We start from the raw sequence: 20,385 nt of genomic DNA, 5'->3' as shown, positions 1-20,385 counted from the left end.
AGTTCTTCCTCTTTGCAATGGTCTTAACAGTTCTGTGATTTTGTTCAATGATCCAGTTCCCACTTTGAAGTAAGCACATCAAAACCACAGATGTACATCCCAACTATCCACAAATTTCTTGAACTTCTCACTAATAAATGCAACGTTATTTTTGGTGTGTATCTCCATTTATGGGCGTAGCGCAATGAAGACACTCTCTAATTTTTGGATGACGGTGGTCGCATCTTGCCGACACAGTGGCTGCCATATTGCAAACCTAGATAGATCGCAGTCGATAAGCATAAAAACATTCTCACCATTGTGGTGGATTATATCCATCGCCAGTCTATTCCAATTGTCTTTTGTGCTCAGTCTCCCTCTTGTTCAGTGAACAGGTGCTGGCAGGTTTCACAGGCTTTTGCAATGGATTTCACGACATTTGCAGGTCGATTAATCTGATGAAATACAATCTGCTTTACACCCGGATGTCTGCTTTGAAAATGGACATTGGCTATCTGGTCTTGGTTTAGTCTTTCCACTGCTGCTCAGCTTTCGTCCATCATCGATCAGCACTAACTATTGACTAGGAACACCTGCTGTTGACAGGTGCTGAGTGTTGTATGCCGTCCACTTCTTCTAGATGAACCACATGCAGTGCCACATCTATTGACTGACCTAGGCCAAGGTTAATTTCGTTATGTGGCCTACCTTCTTGCAGAGTATTTGTCCTCGTAGTCCTTAGTCATTTGTGTTCTCTGCATTGTCCCAGCTTCGCTAGTCCTTGGAAAAATGGTTGGGTCCACCACATCTATAGTATCTTGATCCTTCTGTTGCTGATTCAGGTGCTTTTATAGCTGCCACAACTGCTCCCGAGTCTTTGAAAATGTTTCAGGATCTGTTCTAGTGATTCGTCCAGTTCAAGCTCATTAAGCCTCAGAGACGCTCACAGTAGGTGACCGTTGTCAGTTGGAAAACTCACCAAAAAGTTCATCCCTAGTATGCGGTCATTCACTCCACCGAATGGTGGTACAGCCATCCCCCTAATTTGGTCAAAAAAAGAAAATATTACTGTGGGAGTTTATAAATTTACAATAATTGTTTTTTTTTTTGCCTGGTTCGAGCCTTCATTCAGTAAATTGTTTCCAGGCAATGAAGGGATCTATACCAAAGGCCGCATATAGTGCCTGCTTGATTTCTTCCTGGTCCACGTCATCCAAGTTGCTGGTACATGGCATAGGCTCATTATATGTATCTCAATGGGATAACTAATACAGGCTCTTTTATTTTGGACAGCCTGCAAATGCGTTCAGCCTTTTGAGACAACAACAGACAGGCCAGTGGAGGAGCCGTTCAACTTTAGGTCGAATTTGTCCATAACGCTGAAATAACTTGTAACATAAAAAAAGGAATGAATGAAGAAAGAAAAAAGAAATAAAAAACAACAGTATCACACAAGTCTCCAAGAATTTTCATACAACCGTCACCAAGGATTCTCGTCACCATCTGTCCCTGTTTTCCCCACTGCTTTCTTTTATGGAGCCAAGTGGCAAGATTTTGCACACAAGCTGTGAGACTTTTCATCACTTTGGAAGACTACCCAGTTATAAAAGCTGCAGGTGGCGTCATCTTGATTCTTTCCTCCTTCCACCTGACAGCTCGACTTCACATGATGCACACACACATGGACACTTTAATGGTAAGCCACAATTTTCCCTACACTTAGTGAGGATTATTTCTGTTCATCTACAAATATTACTTTTCCAAAGTGGTAGACAACATTCGACAGCTCCACTATAAATGTTGACCCGGCGACATGATATTAACCTGAAACCAGTATGAATACCAGCTACAAATTCTTCAACAATATGGAGAATTCCACGCACCAAGAAATGACATATCTCATGTGCTTTAAGCAATTTCTTCTTTCTCTCGAGTTTTTCTTTCTCTCCATTTGTCCCATAACTTCTTATGGCTTGTTGGGTGCTGTCAAAGTAATACCCCAATATTTTTCTAAAATAAGTATATTTTAGAAGAAAAACGCACCCAAAATATCTAATTTGATGTAAAACTCATTTTTTCTTACTTTGTCACTGTAAAGACTAAAGCAATCCTACGACATAAAGCAGACTCCATTCATTTTAAGATGCCTCCATACAACGTGCCACATGTTTTTTTTTTTTTTCTTTCAAAAATCTCTTTTTCGGTTCAGATATACTCCTTCATCATTCATAGGTCACTGAGGAGAGTGAGCATATTTTGGCAGCCCCACCCAGCGACGATTTGTATGAATCCTTGAAACAAGCTATTTTGGAGTGTACCGATACTTTGGAAACAACCTGGCTCAATCAGCTTTTAATGGTCTATCTTTGGGAGCAGAAACCCTCCCAACATTTGCGACAGATGAGAGGACTTCTAGGGCATAACACGATGGACGACTACTTGCTCCTTCAATTGAAGTTGGATAAATTGTCACAGCAGTTGCATCAAATATTGTCCATGTTCATTGGAGACAAAGACCTCACTCAACTGACTGTAATAGCAGGCTGCATTCCTCATAACAATCACTATACCTCTGGGGTACCGACCATTGTAGCCGCAGCTACTCCTTCAGTTTCTCTACTAATTTCAACGAAGAACCGGTGGGAATCACCGCCCTCACCAAGGCGATAGAAGCTCTTCTTGCAGACAGACCTTTATGTTCCAGCCAGAAATGCAACTTTGAAGGCAGACGTCCATTACTGTGATGCAGGTGGACTGTGGGTAAACCAGGAGGTGCATGCGATAAATTCCACCCCCATTTCTCTAGATTTACATATCTGATAAACTCTCTTCTTGGAAAATTTTATTGAATACTTGTGTAGCTGTAACTGTGATTCTTTCCATAGATTACTATAATACAACAGCTGACTCCTTCTCACTGTAGGTCAGAAATGGCAGCTCGATCATCTTTATCATCGTCAATGTGAAGGCGCCTATATTCGGAGATTTCCTTTCACATTTCAACCTCACAATCGACCTGACAAACCGTCATTCATCTGACACGAGGACATGCAGTATGCTTTCCTGTGATACACGAAGAATCCACACAAAAACTCCATCAAATGCAGTTTTCTGAGCTTACACGACCATTTTCACACATAGAGGATTTCAAGCATCATGTACGTCACCATATTACAACTTGTGGTGCTCTCATGCGTGCCAAACCTTGTTGCTTGTGTCCAGAAACACTGGGATTTGCTTGTACAGAATCCATAATGGACCTTGGATAATACGGTCCTCAAATAACCCATGATCATCTTCATTTCACATGGTTCCCAAGAAATCGGAGGGTGACTGGAGAGCTTATGGAGACTACCATGCTCTCAACACAGCCACTGTTTCTGACAGGCATCTGCAGACTTTGCATAACTTTTCTTCTTTCTTATCTGGTTCTGACATTTTTTTCGTGGATAAATTTGGTTCGTGTCTACAACCAAATTTCACTGAAAAAGATATTCCTCAGACAATGATCTGTACTCCTTTTGGACTGTATGAATTCATGCGTCTATCGTTTGGATTGCATAATGCAGCCCAAATTTTCCAAAGGTTTATTGATGAAATACTTCATGGATTACCCTTCGTTTTTGTGTACATCAATGAGATACTGATGTAATGGAATAACCTAACATCCCTTCATAGATGAAATGGGCTATGTATATATTGCCCCTCTCACGTGACTGAGGCAGAAGGAAAACGACAGGAAGAGAATAAGAATAGATGTCGAGTAACTCATATGTCAGATGTATTCCCTTGTAAATAAACCCCTTTGTCTTTCACCTATAACCCCGTGTTTCTTGCTGTATTCTTATTTAAAGTAAGGATATAACATATACTGATCACAAGTTCCTCCCAGGAAGAACATTTAGTTCACATGACCAAGATTTTTTAGCACTTACAATCCTCCACATCAAAAATCAATGTTACAAAGTGCGAATTTGGCATTCATTCTCTTGACTTCCTTAGACACCAAATCGATAAATTTAGATTTAAACCTTTGCCATTGAAAGTGCAAGCAATCCAAGATTTTCCTGTACTCACCTCTTTGCATCAACTATATCGTTACATTGTACCCATGAACTACTATCGTTGTTTTTATCCTAACTGTTCACCTGTCCAAGCTTACCGACTCACTGTACATTCATACAAAAAGCTTGTCTCTCACAGCAAAAGCCCTGCCATCTTTTCACACTTCCAAAATGGCTCTGATATATTTTACAAAACTTTCTTTCATCAACTTCAACCCAACAGCCTTTCAACCGATGATTCTGATGTTGTTATTGAAGCTGTGCTTCATCAGTTAGTGGATGGTCAAATGTGACCGCTGTCTTTTTTTCTGCGAAGCTGAGCACTTCCGAGCATAAATATAGTGTTTTTGGATGCGAATTACTCACTATGTATTTAGCAGTAAATCATTTCTGTTTCATGTTGGAAGGGAGACAATTCACTATATTCGCTGACCACAAACTTTTGATTGCTTCCCTTGCATAGTCTTTTTGGGGGAAACATAGTCTGAGAGAATTACAATAGATTTCGTTACTCAATATTTTGCAGATATTCAATATTTACCTGGTGACTAAAATGTTGTAGCTGATGCACTCTTCCGTTTTTGTGATCGCAACAGCTTGAATCAACCACTGGACTATGATTAGATTGCTTTGGAATAGGAGAGTGATACCACACTATCCAACTTCATGTCTACTTCTACTATTCCACTGAAAAAGGTACTAATTTCATTTTCAGAAAAAACTATCTGGTGTAATATGTCCGTTGCACATGCAAGACCTTACTTGCCTCTTTCTTGCCAGAAGAGAATTTTCCTGCATTTTCACACCCTGAAAAAAGCGCAACAGTCAAAATGATAACGGCTTATTTTTTTGGTCTAATATTAATATGGACATACTCCAATGGACCCAAACATGTATTTTCTGTCAGACTACCAGAATACATTGTTACACTAAGCCCAACCCTGGAATTTTTCATAGTCCTGATGCTTGTTTCTCGCATATTCAGCTGGACATAAGTCCTCTACCCATTTCTGCTGGTAAGAGCGACATCTTCACAACTGTAAATCATTTTACTCGTTGTCCATTTCCTTGGAATATGTAACCTGTTAATTCGTAGAATTAAATCTCTATTTTCAGTGTGCCCACTACTGTTACTATTGACAGGGGGGGGGGTCACAATTTTCCCTATATACCTTCAGGAACTTTGTCAATCTTTTGGAATGTCGCATATCGCAACTACTGCTGATCACCCTTTTGCTAACGCTATGGCGAAACACTTTCATCACCAGCTTAAGGATGTCCTAGCCGCTCAACCAGAACCACATGGATGGAGTAAACATTTGCCACTTTTTCTTTTAGGATTTTTGTTCATTATTAAAGAAGACTTGAATCCTATCTCAGCTACAATAATGTTTGGAACTTCTCTTCATCTGCCTGGTGAGTTTTTAACAGAGAACCAGTCCATATCCACTCACACCTCTGCTTTGCAAACTGTTTTAGACTCATTATATAGAGTGTAATGTATACACCACCTTGCTCTGCTATTTCCAAACCTTATTATTCACTCCCCTTCAGAATACAAAGTTTGTTTTCGTCTCCATTGACTCTGTATGCAGATCGCTTAAACCCCTTTAGAGCGTACAATACCTAGTACTGGAATGCTCCGATAAATATTTGGTATCAATTGTAGTGGCAACCATGATACTGTCGCAATAGACATGTTAAACCAGCTTTTCTCGAAAACCCATCAGATTCAATACATACTACAATCAGTTTTTAAGATGCAGAACCCATTATTGTGTCTGCTCTAGACTTTGCATTCACCCCTGTACCCGTACATGCGACCCACACAATTCATAGTCATCTTCATGTAACTTTTCCACACAAATACACAGATTTTTTACATGTCCCGACTTGGTTTGTTTGTATATTCCTTCTTTCCTTAAACATTTTCTTGCTTCTGGCTAACTGGAGGGAAAGTATTATAAAGATGTGTTGTCAAACTACTAATCAGCCTTATTTTGCATGAAGCACACACATGGACACAATACGCAACACTTCCCGTTTTCCAGTAGTTGCATTTTTCAGATCATAGGTGGCGATATCGACTTCATCTGTTTCTCTCGCAACCCTGAACAGGCATATTTAGAACACACTCTTCCTGACTTGCTTATATGCATGTTTTTTATGTGTTGGCCATAATAAATTCATACGGTTTGTAAGTTACTCAAGTTAGTGAGCATTATTTCTGTATTTATTGTCATCTATAAAATGTTACTTTTATGACAGACAACATTCAACAGCTCCACTACTGCCAGTCGATAGAAAATAAATTGTTCTGTTGTTTGGTAAAAGTTATTTGCTGTATATTCCACTGATATTTTATTTTGATTATTTTTAAAAAAGAAAATCAATGTTTATTAATAACCAAATAGAAACTTTCTGGCTAGCCATTTTGAAAACAAAGTCAAGAAACAGAGGGAGATAACTCGAAAATAATTCAAACTTTTGAGATTTATGTTGTAATACGAATTGCCATGAATCGATGAAAAATTATTTTCTTTACAAAAATAAAACTTGTTCCATGTTCATGATTTTTGAGATATTTTTTTTCATCAGAGGTATGTAGTTTTTTATACACATTTTTCAGCAGAACAGAAAAATAGGCGACTAAAACTGGTGTCCAGTGAAAATCTCTTACTAATGTAAAATAATTTAATCAATTGGAATGTTTATTGAGATGAATATTATTTATTAATTTGTTTATTGCGGACTATTATCCTCATCTTTTAGTTGGTGTTTTACGTTTCGGCCAACTATTCCTTCGGCCTTTGTCAGGTGGTTACCACAAGATAGGAACTCCAAATCTCTTAACTGCATTCTCAGCAATTACTGCCGTTCATAGTTGTTGTCATCTCACCACGTTTTGGCCAAATATCATTACTTTGTAATCTAGTGGAACTAATCAGTTGACAGAATGAAAGTTTCAAAAGATTCATTTACTAATCATAAGAATAGATTTATAGCATATGAATTTTCAAATTTGGTTATCCTTTATGTTAATAGGCTCATGGAATGTAAATAACCAAATTCAATAATGATAAAACTCTAGATTTGTAATTGTATTATGCATATTGTTTACAATAAAAAAGGATATACAATTTTTTTGGAGAAATTTGTTAAAACGAGTTTCTAAAACATCTCTCAAACCTACAGGAAACGTAGAAATTTTGTGAAAGGCACATTTAGGATAGAGTGGTTAATGTTAAATATTCTTTCTGAGCAATAATTACAGTAATGAATCCTTTGTTAAAATAAATAAATTTTGCCTTTCTTTTTTTCTTAGACTATTGTAGTACAGATTGCATCTTGTCTCTAAGAAAGCTTAACTTAACCTGATGTATTTGACCCTGTGCCAGTCTCAGGCACTTGATGTTTCTTTTTTTTTTTTTTTTTTTGCTCAAATTGTTGCACTTTTTGATGAAAAAACCATAGTCTTTCCTCCATAAAGATGGAGACAGAACAAATGTTTTGTTATTTAACAAATTATGCATACTGAGCATACAAATACCAAACACTTCAAAATTTTATCTCCTCTAGAAATACAGTGATTTTATAAAAACAAAATACATCAAGGAAACTTTAATTTATACATGTAAGAGCATTAGAATTTATTAATACACTTTCAATATTGTTTAAATTTCTCTATGGAAACTCTAACCCTAACATATAGTTTCAATACAAATTTAACTAACATTCTTGGCCGGCATTTAAATAAAAAATATTTTATATTTTGTATAAGATATACAAGGGATTTACATGTATCACAAAAAAACAGAAAATCTTCCTTTGATTACATGTTAGTTTACATGATACAATCATAAACATCTGTTATAAGGAATATACCGCATGATACTATATTTCCATTTTCTGAAAAGATAGAAATCAAACAAATCTGTTGAGAAATATATTGCATAAGATAATCTAAAAGAAGTACATTGGCAAATGAAAAGGTTGTGTAATAACAAAAGCTTTATTTCCATTATATGGTTAGTGTAAAACACATCAGACTTTTCTTGTATGAGTGAGAGACGTCAACAATGACAACATATAAAAATTGCACAGTCTTTGCTGTAGCATGTGGGATGACGAAAATTGCATGTTTCATGAAAATTACTTTGCACTATGACGTCTCAAATTATATGGTTTGCCAACATATTCTATTCAAATCACTGAAAAGTGTGTCCCATACTGGTGGAATTGCTCCAAAAATGCTGAAGACATTGAGGAAATCAGTCGATGAGGACTTGTTACTAACAAGTGGTACAAGTAAAATTGAAGCACAGGAGTTGGAAGTTGTTCACAGAATGTCTGATGCATAGACAAACATTGTAAATAATAGAAGAAAGAGAGTAAAGTAACTCTGAGGAAATTTGAATTTAGTTTAAAACAATCGATAAACAAAATATCATGTCAAAAAGAATGCCATCAGCTCTTGCTATTTAAATGCAAGTTAATTTATTTTTAAAAGTTCATTAATATACAACATAATCATCTTCATAAACTGGTTCTTATTAGATCACTGAGGTTAAGGCAGATGGGTGCTTATTTTGAAATACCAAGCGCTGTAGTTAAGAAGATATTAACACTTTCCTGCAAGAATTGCAAAAATCTATCACCGTTTCTCCTTCCTGGAATATATACAACTGGAAACTGCTTATAGACTTTATATTCCCATGTCCCCCTCCTCCCTTTTAGGGGAAGTCGGTTTAATCTGTCTGGAGTGAAACATGTCATTTTTTCCATTAGATGACATTGACTGGATAGATAAAACGTTTTTATTCTCTTGCAATGTATTTTGTATGCTTTTTGTTTTTGTTTTTTTTTTAAAACAGTATTTTTTTTATACAGACTAATATAGATAGATACTGATATATATGAAACTGATGAGCCACAAACTTCAGATGAATATAGTTTTTCTTTTAAAATTTGAGTTGAGGGATTAAGACTTTTTCTGAAATGCCACTTGATTTTGTTATAATAGTATTACTTTCAACAATTATTATAGTATCTCTATACTTATTTGCTCTGCCAGATATTAAGCTTTATGTCTGAATAAAAATTTATGTTAGAATTCTTGGTCACTGTTTACTTTGGAGAAGAAAATTTCTTGATGTTTGTGCGTTTGCACATGGGACTTTAAGTTATTTTTCCATGCAAATGATAAGCCACACACTTCACAGGACCAAGGTTTATCTCCAGTGTGAATTCGTTGGTGTCTCTTTAGAGTCTGCTTATGCATAAAGAACGAGTCACATATTTCACAAGAATAAGGCTTCTCCCAAGTGTGTATTTGTGTGTGTACCTTTAATTTAGATGCTGTTGCAAATGATGAGCTGCAGAATTTACAAGAATAAGGTTTCTCCTCAGTGTGGATTCGTGTGTGAACCTTTAACATAGATTCTGTGGCAAATGAGGAGCTGCACATTTCACAAGGATAAGGTTTTTCTCCAGTGTGAACTTGTAAATGTCTCTCCAACTCATTGTTTTTTGTAAATGATGAGCTGCACACACTACAAGTAAACGGTCGCTCGCCAGTGTGTTTTTGTATGTGCAGCTTTAAGTCATGTTTTCTTGCAAATGATGCATCACAGAAGTCACAAGCATGGGGCTTCTCACCCGTGTGGATATGTATGTGTCTCTTTAGATCAGATTTTGTTGTGAACGATGCTGCACACACTTCACAAGAAAAAGGTTTCTCTCCCGTGTGAATTTTGATATGTCTTTTTAAATCAGATTTTGTTGTAAACGATGAGACACATACTTCACATGAATATGGTTTCTCTCCCGTGTGGATTAGTACATGTCTTGTTAGATCAGATTTGGTTGTAAATGATGAGCCACACACATTACAGCAATTACGTTTTTCTCCACTGTGAATTCGTACGTGTCGATTTAAATTCGGTTTTGTTGGAAATGATGAACCACAAATCTTACAGGAATAAGGTTTTTCTTCAGTTTGTTTTTCCATGTTTTCTTATTTTGCCAAATTTTAATTCTGTTCATTTCACAAAGACTCTTCCACTTTAAATTTTGGAAACATGGTCCATTGTATAAATACTCAGTGTGTAATTTTACATATGAGAGGGTCTCTTCTTTTTGTTATTTATTTTACTTTATAATTTTCAAGAGATCAAGGGAGCTAACTCCTCCCGGAGCTAACACTTGATTTCATTACGATTTGGATTTATATCTGAGGGCTCTTTTTAGAATAGATGTTGTTCATGTGTTTATTTAAATCAGTTGTCAATTAGAAGTCGCACATGTTACAAAAAATATTTTCTGTTGTTACCTGGGAACAAATAAAAGATTTCATTTAACAAATCATACATCAATAAACATGAGGAGCAGACAACAGTAAAGCAAAATATAACTCACAAAAATGGTTGTGTGTGTAATGTATCAGAAAATAAACATTCTGAATGAACATTTCTATTTCATGTCAAAAGTATTGTAATATTTGCACACATTTGCACAAAGTCTTAAAGGCGAAAAACAGTGTTTGACTGTTAGTGTTTTAAATACTATGTAGCATAAATCTTAACTGAGAAGACAGAGAACCTCAGGCTAATCAAATCTTTCAGATTGCTCAACAAACTGAAGCATCCCAAGATGCCAAACATGCTCAGGTTTTTTTTGAGACGAAAAGAACTTCTGCCAGGACCAGGTGCACAACAGCTGGAACCATTGCTGGATTGTTACAAATAACAGGGACGTTCACAGGATTATGAAAACAAAGTTTCTGGCCACGGTTATGGTCTTTAGTGAGGTTTCAATGAGGGCCACATTATGCCACCTCACATCTTCTAAGTTGGCTTTAAAGTCAACACCAAAGTGTACCTGGATATGCTGAAGAGTGTGGTGATCCCCTGGTGCAATCAGGTGGCTGCTAGTAGATCCTGGGTATGGCAGCAGGATTCAGCACTGGCCCATAATCCCCAACAGACCCAGGCTTAGTTTTAGAAGAGGTACTATGACTTTGTACTCTTCTCTCACTGCCCTGCCACCTCCCCTGACCTGAACCCACTGGACTACTTCGTTTGGTCATACATCAAGAATATCACCAACATAACCTCCCACAACACTAAAGCCTGCCTGATCATCATCATCATCAGCTGAGTATTTGCTAAGCTCCTGTTGGCACTTGTGGAAAAGGCATGTTTCCAGTTCCAGACCCATATCGAGGTGGTGATTGAGGCTGAAGGTGGCTACATTGAACAGATGTAAGCTCTACTATCTAATCAAGTTATCTGAATTGATTTTTTTCAATAAAAGTTTTAAAATAAAGTTGTAGTATTGTTTTTTTAGGGCGACAATTTTATCCTTCCGCTCTGTATATATCACTGTGGAAGTTTATAAATTTATGATAATTGTTTCTACAATTTGTCATTTGCAGGAGTTGTCATAATGTAAGGTGACCGACAGGGATTACGATAAAAAGTATAAAGCTAAATATAAAATAATATTGAAACTATTTTACTACAGAAAAATCATTACATTTGCTTGTTTGGTTCCATTAAAATTTTTAAATTCATGGAAATGCTTAAATAATTGTATGCACGTTTACACTTCCATACTTTGAAATATCTTACAATCCGCCATGGTGTTGTTCATCCATGTGTTTATGGAATTTTCTACTAGTAATAAAATAATGGGATTATTTGAAATTTAGGTATGTATATTCTAATATTTTTGTATGTCATCCTATATATTATTTAAACATAAAAACTAGTTTAATTAAAAAACCTTTTAAAAAATACTTCAGTTTTATTTGTCTTCATCAATAATGACAATAATTGGATCAAGTATGCCTTTTTGGGGAAAAATTTAAACTTCTATTAAAAATTTTAGAAAAAATATTACATAATTTTGCTCTTAATATGATGAAATACAGGGTTTTATCTTCCTGGAATAATCAAAAGTTGTTAAGAAATAATGGATTTTAGTAGATTTTTATTAGTTGAAAAAAAGTGGTAATTATTTGCATCGCTAGTTTATTGCTAATCTCTTAAGGTGCCCTCATTGGAGAATGCTGACAGGACTGCTTAGGAACATTTTATAGACCAGAGTGAACTTCCCCTTCTGCATTGACTTAATTAATCTTTAAAACTTGCAATGAATGACCAATACCAAAAAAAAAAAAAAAATACTTGAAATGAATGACCAACACCCTCCAAAAAATACTTGAAATGAATGACCAACACCCCCCCAAAAATATGCCACTATTTCTGATTGTCGAAATCAGCTATATTTGAAATAACAAACGTTTAAAATTGTGTCAATCAATAGCGAATTAAATCTATTGTTTGGTAAGTCATTAATTTCGCTGATTTTTTATTTTGATTATTTAAAAAAAATCAAGTTTCATTAATAATTGAACATTAAATTTCTTGCAAGCCATTTTAAAACAAAATCAAGCAACAGATGGAGATAATTCAACAATAATTTAAACTTGCAAAATTCTATTAATTGCTTAAAAATTATTTTCTTTGCTAAAATAAAACTACCTATTTTTGTTTTATCATGGGTATGTACATCGTACAGATTTTTCAGCGTAACAGAAGAATCATTCTACAATTTGAACACAAGTTTCTATAATTTTACCATAACAAATCAGATCCAAGCTATTAAACAATATTGTATTCTATTTTTCAAACAAAAAACATTCTATTTTCTAAGCAATATCTTTTTATAAAACAAATCCAAACCATTGTAAAACATTGTATTCTAATTAAAAAACAAAACAATTAAAATCATCATATTCTATTTTTCTAATAAATATAAAGAAATCAATAATTATTTAACAAAGTAAGATATTTTTATAATACTAATACAAAATTTAATCAAGTATTTTTGTAAAATATATGTAAAAAGAAAAATACAAAAGTTTCACTTTTTCTTCATGACAATCTATTTGTTTTACAATAAAAACGGAAATCCGGTTTGATAACCAGACTATTATTTGTTCCACTTGAGGTTTTCACCTGATATTGTAAGACTGGATGTGGAGCCACCCATTCTTCTGTTGAGCCCATTTTTCTTGATTTTGTTTTTTATTAACATAAGGGGATTCTGGGCAAGAGCTAAGGCACAATTGGGTAATGTTGACTGGTTATTTACTCGCCTCTATGACTAAAAATATTTTGCTCAAACTTGTGTTAAGAAGCAGAAGTTGATTTAAGAATGAAAAGATAAAATCTTTTCTTAAGGAAATGAAACAAAGCTTCTTCCATTTTTGTTTAATTACTTCAATACTTAGTTTTAATCATTTAATTCTGTATATTTCTTGTATTTTTTGTATAGTTGCTGCTAAATATTTGACAATTAACAACAACAAAAATAAATGAAGTAGAAAATGATTTTGCAATAAAAAAATCAGTGCATGCAAAAAAATAAAAATAACAATAATTCATCATTTTTGGGGGTTTTAAAGAGAAACCAACAAACGAAAACGTGTCAAACTTCAAAAATATATCAAATACAGTCAACCAAAGGCAAGATAAGTTACTCTTATAACTTATTTTTAAGTGTTTATTTTAGTCAACACTTGGTGACTCTGAAACTCAGAAAAAATTGTGATCTTGTTAATACCTAGGTACTACTTGTGTTTCAAACTTAAAAAACGCCTTAAAATAAGTAAAAACACTAAAAACTTATTCAAGTAGACAGAATAGTAACTTATGTTGTCTTTTTAGGTTGCAAAAATAGCCTCTAACCCTTATAGGATGAACGGGGAAGATAATTAATCACATTGCCTACATAAACGTAAATTAGTTTTGTTTTCTTTAATATATGAACACATGGTTAAATTTAAATTGATTACAAGTGTATCTGTTTTATGAGCACTTGTATAATTTTCAATAGTTTTATTATTTAATTCTATTTTTTCCTTTTGTTTTAAAAAAGATTTTAAATTGATTTTGTTTTTGTTTTCATCATTTCATTTTTAAGAAAATTTCAATTTCATTTTTAAGAAAATTTCAATTACATTTTTAAGAAAATTTCAATTCATTTGCTTTTTTAACCTTTCTTTATTCGCATTTTTTTTTTTACATTTTATTTGTTTTCAGTATTTTGCCATCAAAATGAAGATTAATATGATGGATCGAGTAATAAGTAACGAGGAAATTAACGAAAACAAAGTGGACATTTGTGTATTCATGTCATTTATTAAATAATTACGGCTTTCTTTAAAATTGACACTTCTTTGTTTACGAAGCCATTCAACTGAAGTGATGTCAGACAAATTTTAAGGTATGGATGACCAATAGTGTCTATGTTCTTTTTTAAAAGCAAAAATAAAAATAAAAGTTTTGTTGTCAACTAAAATTATCTTAAATTGGGACAAGGAGTATGAATGTTTAGTCAGGTGGTTAAATATTTTCGGAGCAATGCAAATCAGCTATCATCGTCTAGAAAACAGCGGATGTAATATTACAATGTAATGCCTCAAGAAATATGTCGGAATGCCAAGTACTTTTTAAAAAGTGGTAAAATAAAGAAATTTAAATACCATACTTACTTTTTTGAGTGATGCTTTTTTATCTAAGTGGGAGATGAAAATTTAAAATGGCAATTAAAAAGCATGTCCACAGAAAAATACCAAAGTGTGAAGAGAGAAGTATATTTCGAGAATAATGGTGATAGCTTTCTACATTCACCATTTATTTATTTTCAAATATTGATAATGACTGACTCTAAGTTTGCAGTAAACAGTATTTAGTCAGAATTGGTTCCAATTAATACATCATTTTTGCTTAAAAATACTCAAATAGTGTTATATATAGAAAATCTATGGCAATCCAGCATATTAACTGATTCTAATTAGTATAAGCTTAGGATTAAGCCATGGCGGCTTTCGGTAAGAGTCATATTTCTTTGTTTACAAAGCCATTTGGCGGAAGTGACGTAACACAAATTTGAAGTTACGGATGACCAACATTAAATAATATAGCTTTTAATTTACTTTTTTTTTTTTTTAAAAGCAAATATAAAAATAAAAGTTTTATTCAAACAGTGTTTATTTCAACTTTTATAACAAAATTATACCCTTTATAATAAAAATATGAACTTTTTTCTTAACCAAACATCACAGATGTTGGTAAATTTTTTATATCAAACATAAAATAGAACCATTATAAAAAATATTTATGAACTGTTCTATATATATATATATATATATATATATATATATATATATATAAACTGTTTTTGTCTTAATAATGTTTATGAACTATATGTTTTTAATCAAACATAAAAATAAAACTTTTCTAATAAATATACCATACTTTTGGGTAATTGCACCAAGTGCGGAGTAATTGCACCAACTAGCTAAAAGTGCTCTTTTGGCAAGCACACATATGAAGAGCAGTTTTTTTTTAGTTGGTGCAATTATCCCCCCCCCTCGAATTTGGCGCAATTACCCCAAAGTATGGTATATTATAAACTGTTTTTCAAACATCAGAGGTGTTGGTAATGTTTTTTTTATATGAAACAAAAAAAATAAAGAAATGTTATAAATATTCATGAACTGTTTTTTTTACATCAAACATAAAAATAGAACTGTTATAACGAAATATTTATGAACTGTTTTTTACATCAAACATAAAAATAAAACTGTTATAACGAAATATTTATGAACTGTTTTTTACATCAAACATAAAAATAAAACTGTTATAACGAAATATTTATGAACTGTTTTTTACATCAAACATAAAAATAGAACTGTTATAACGAAATATTTATGAACTGTATGTTTGATGTGAAAAAGACAAATTACCAACACCTGATGTTTAATTTAAAAAAAAACAGTTCATAAACATTGTTACAAATGTTATAATTTTGCTATAAAAGTTCAAATAAAGACTGTTTTAATAAAACTTGTATTTTTATAGGATTGATATGTAATTTGCTTGAAGCATTGTGTGGGATCTGTATGTTGTAGAGATTTAGAAGGCTGTCACCATGCGAAGAATGAATTATAGTCGTTGTTGGTAAGAGAAGACGAGAACAAGTGGCGATTTACAAATCAATAAGTACATACATATATTTTATATATATACATATATTTATTCAGTTGTATTGGTAAAATGTCTTACTTGTTATGTCTGCGACATATTCCATTATTAATTTCGGAAAATTTCCCTTTTCAAATGGTTGGCGTAACAGGTCGATTCAAAGCGTGCTAGATGATGGAGTGGAAGTTGGGTAGCTATGTGGGGCCTTGGAGCAAATGTGAGTAGGGGATTTATGTACGCTATGATTAGGTAATTAACATGTTTATAATTTTATTTATTTCTATTTATTTGTCGTTTTTTTTTTGTTATAACTTGTTGCTTTAGCGTGAGCTTTTTTTAATTTTGTATGTTCTCTATTTTGTTGTCTTTATTATTATTACTATTATTTATTTATTTTTTTTCAGCTGATGTGTGTGGTGTCTATGTTTATCTGGGTCACGTAAGTCACTAGTGGGCTGTGTCAGGTCAACTATTGAAGGATAGAGTAGGGGTGGGATGTGAGAGAGGAGGGGAGGTGGGGTGCAGGGTGATGCGCTCCTGGTTGGAAGCTGGGTGTTTAGGTTAGTGTTGCCAGGACTAGGAAGATAGGTGGGAGGGGGAATTGGGATGACATTCCTTGGGAGTTTTTAATTTATTTATTTCTATGAGATTATAAGTGGTAGTAGATTTTTTTAAATTTATTTATTTAATTGGTTTGTGTTACTTCAGCTAGCTATATTTTAATTTTAATTTTTTTGTTTTAAATATATACTGCTGCTTTATTTATTAAATTTCTTTTAATATATTATTGTTTATTTTATTTTATTTATTTTTTAAATTTTTTTTTAATAATTTATATGGGAGGGGCTTGTAGTAATGTCCTATCTGGAATGTGAGTTGGGCTGTGTGCAGTGGTGTATCTGTTCTAATGGGTTATGGTTGTAATGGTAAGTCTTTGGTGGGAGCCGTATGTAAAGTTATATAAGGAATGAAAATCCGAGCTCCAGTCTGTTGTTGAGTTCTGGCCGTAATTTGGATATTAGTAATGATTCTTTTATGCGAAGATTCCCAATATTGTGTTCTGTGGTTAAAATATCGACTTTAATAGATGTATTAGTGTTTCTGCAGGTGTTGAGGTGTTTGTGGAATGATGATGCTTGTGTTTGTGTGTGTTCCTTGATTCTTATGTGTAGAGGTCTCGTGGTGCTGCCTATTTTTATATTTGCTTTAAAAAAATTAATATACAGTGTTAGTCATCCGTCGCTTATAATTTGTCTAACATCACTTCTGCTGAATGGCTTTAAAAACAAAGAAGTGCCAATCTTAACGAAAGCTATAATAGTTGCACACAGCAACTTCATTAAGATTAAGCAATAGCAGCTTTTTTGACAATTGCAATAAGGACAGAGTATTGTACAAAAGATCGAAGAGAGTAGACGACTACTTTATATGAAGCTTGTAGATCAGCATTTTTTTAAATATAAGAAATAAAACATTCTTTTTAAAATTAATGCATTTATTGTTTAACGTTTCTTAACATGATTTAGAAATAAAATAATATATTGTTAACTGCGATTAAGTGAAAAAAAAATTAACGTTTATTTAAACAGGGTAACTAACATTTTCCCGTTTTCGCTGTGCAAGAGTTAGAGGCTATTTTGCAACCTAAAACGCATACCTGTCGCCTTTGGTAGCATTTATGCTCGAAAATTCTTTGAACTATATTTTTAATTTGAAGTGGTACAAAGACAGCATCATTATGTTTTCTCCGTTGGATTCTCGAGAATCGCTCAAAGAGTCTAAAGTAATTGGTTTGTTTTCATTATAAAACAGCATAAAATCAGTTTGTGGTCCTATAAACTGTTTCATAAAGAACTAATTTTTTTTTTAATAACATTTGCAGGGTTTGTTTTACGATACACATAGATTCGAAAAAGTTGTCAAAAAAACAAATATATAACAAATAAGTTTTATCAAAGGCAAGATAAGTTACATTTCTAACTAATTGGATACATTTTAATGTTTTTATTTAATGTAAAATGTTTATTTGGTTAAAAAAAATAACTCAGTGTTTATTGATATATTTGAAAAAAACAAATGGCAGCTAACTTGCTATAGAATATATTACGTTTGGGAAAATGAGTTTAAACAAAAAAATAATAAAAATACTGTTAGAAACACACCGGATATATGTCACGGTAACATATGTTGAGGGAGTTTCTAACAGTATTTTGTATAATCTTTTAGTTTGAACTCATTTTCCCAAACTTAATGTATTCAACAGAGACCTTGCCGCCATTTGTCTTTTTTCAAATATACCGATAAACGCTGCATATTTTTCCAACCTAATAAACATTCTAAATTAAATAAAAACACTAAAAACTTATTCAGTTAAGTAGAAAAGTTACTTATCTTGCCTTTGATAACATTTATTTGTTATATATATATTTTTTTACAATTATTTCGAATCTATGTGTATAGTAAAACGGACCCCATTCGCTTTGTAAAGGTTCACCCCCTCAAAAAAAAAAAATCAACAAGAAAATAAAATAAAGCTATTTCGTTTCAAAAAGATAATAATTCGCTGAAAAAATGGGGGGGGGGAAGGAGAAACAAGAAAGCTATGTTTCGTTTCGTCTTATATTTTCATTTCCGGTTGGATATTTTACTGTTTTTCGAGACAAATGATTTCGTTGGGCCAAATCACGCCCATGGTAAATTAAAAAACAAACAAAAAAAAAACGTCAACATTAACCAAAACTGTTTATTGTTTACTAAACGCAGTGCTAGCTTTACCAAGACTAGCATTTTCGAATGAAAACAAGATTTTGAAAATAAAAAAAGTTAGATGAAAATTCTGTTTTATTCCCAAATAAATATAGTAATAACGTCTATAGACATAGCGGCTTCTTCAATCAAAGCGTTGTCTTTATCCGTATAAGCTTGTCTCTTGTAATTGTTGAGAAGATAAACTTTAAATAAATAAATAACCTTAAAATCAGAAACGTACTGGCTTACCCACACTAAAATTGAACTTAGTCACACCCTAACAGCGTTTAAGATTTTCCTTCTGCCCCCCCCCCCCGCACTCCCTCTCAAGACAAACTGTTCTAAAGTTTTATATAAAATACGATCCACGGAATGAAATGCATTATCGTCTTAAATACGAATAGAGCAACTAGATTTAGGAGAAAGTTTCGAAATATTACTATTCCTTAATCTTACAAACTCACTTAATAAAGGGCTGGAATACTCACTTGTTCTAGAAACTCCTTTGGTATTCTTTCGAAAGAATCCACTGAACTCTCCCACTTTGTAAGACAAAGAAATTCGCTACACGGTGTAACATAATATTGTGTCCCGTTTTTTCACACGAAACCTTTGTAATGTTTAGTCATTTTACCTTTTTACTGTCGAGATTTAAAATAATGATTTTGATTTGATTTTCTAATCCATTGATCTTTAGAGGAAAATCGAATGATTTTATTTTGGGGGAGGGAGGGGGGTTCTTTGTTGTAATAACAAAATCCGACAGTCAAAAAGTTGACTTTTGGGTTTGTATAGATTCGAGAAGGTGTCAAAAAAAAAAAAAAAAAAAATATATATATATATATATATATATATATATATATATATATATATATATATATATAACAAATAAATGTTATCAGAGGCAAGATAAGTTACTTTTCTACCTAATTGGATAATTTTTTAGTGTTTTTATTTAATGTAACATGTTTATTTAGCTCGAAAAACAGTGTTTACCGATGTATTGGAAAATTTAAAATGGCGCCTAACTCTCTGTTGAACATGGCAAGTTTGGGAAAATGAGTTAAAAATAAAAATCTATACAAAATCCTGTTAGAAACTCGCTCAATATATGTCTCCTTACTGTTAGGCAACGACTTGGCAGGTGCTAAAGTAATATCAGAACTAATAATTAGTGAGTAAACTTAACTGATGAAGGTGACGCAGAGGAAGATAAATTTATGATAAAGGCAAAAAAAAAAAAAAACACATTTCAGAGAACTTAAACGCTTCAATACCAGCTACTCTAAGTGTGTCAGAATTTTTTGGGTATTTTTGACTTCCTTAACACAAAATGTTGAATAAAATATACAAAACTCGTAATTTTTTTTTTTTAAGTGAGTCGTTTAATTTTTTTTTTTTTTCTTTTTTAAATCAATTTTCACCCCAAACAAGGCACAATGCCACTTTGAAGTAGGGGGCTACTATCGGGGACATAATTTACAGGGGCATTATGAAGGGAGATGAGTAGCAAAATGTTTGTTCACATTACACTTGAA

General features: G+C 33.0%; 1 protein-coding gene across 1 annotated transcript in view; it reads right to left on the bottom strand.

Moving 5' to 3' along the window:
• Positions 1-19,451, bottom strand: part of LOC145242794 (uncharacterized) — a 37,308-nt gene extending 17,857 nt beyond the window's left edge. Inside the window, exons 1-2 of the mRNA XM_080105927.1 lie at positions 19,336-19,451; positions 9,154-10,374 (exon numbers count right to left, since the gene is read on the bottom strand). Coding sequence (XP_079962053.1) covers positions 9,154-10,053 — 900 coding nt within the window. The 5' untranslated portion in view covers positions 10,054-10,374; positions 19,336-19,451. The remainder of the gene's footprint in view (positions 1-9,153; positions 10,375-19,335) is intronic.
• Positions 19,452-20,385: the final 934 nt, after the last annotated feature.

This window comes from Euprymna scolopes, chromosome 21 (genome assembly GCF_053919585.1).
Source record: "Euprymna scolopes isolate OS-2025 chromosome 21, ASM5391958v1, whole genome shotgun sequence".
In the NCBI taxonomy this organism is placed as follows: Eukaryota; Metazoa; Mollusca; class Cephalopoda; order Sepiida; family Sepiolidae; genus Euprymna; species Euprymna scolopes.
Note: the sequence above shows the minus strand (reverse complement) of the source record. Positions and strands in the feature narration are given on the sequence as shown.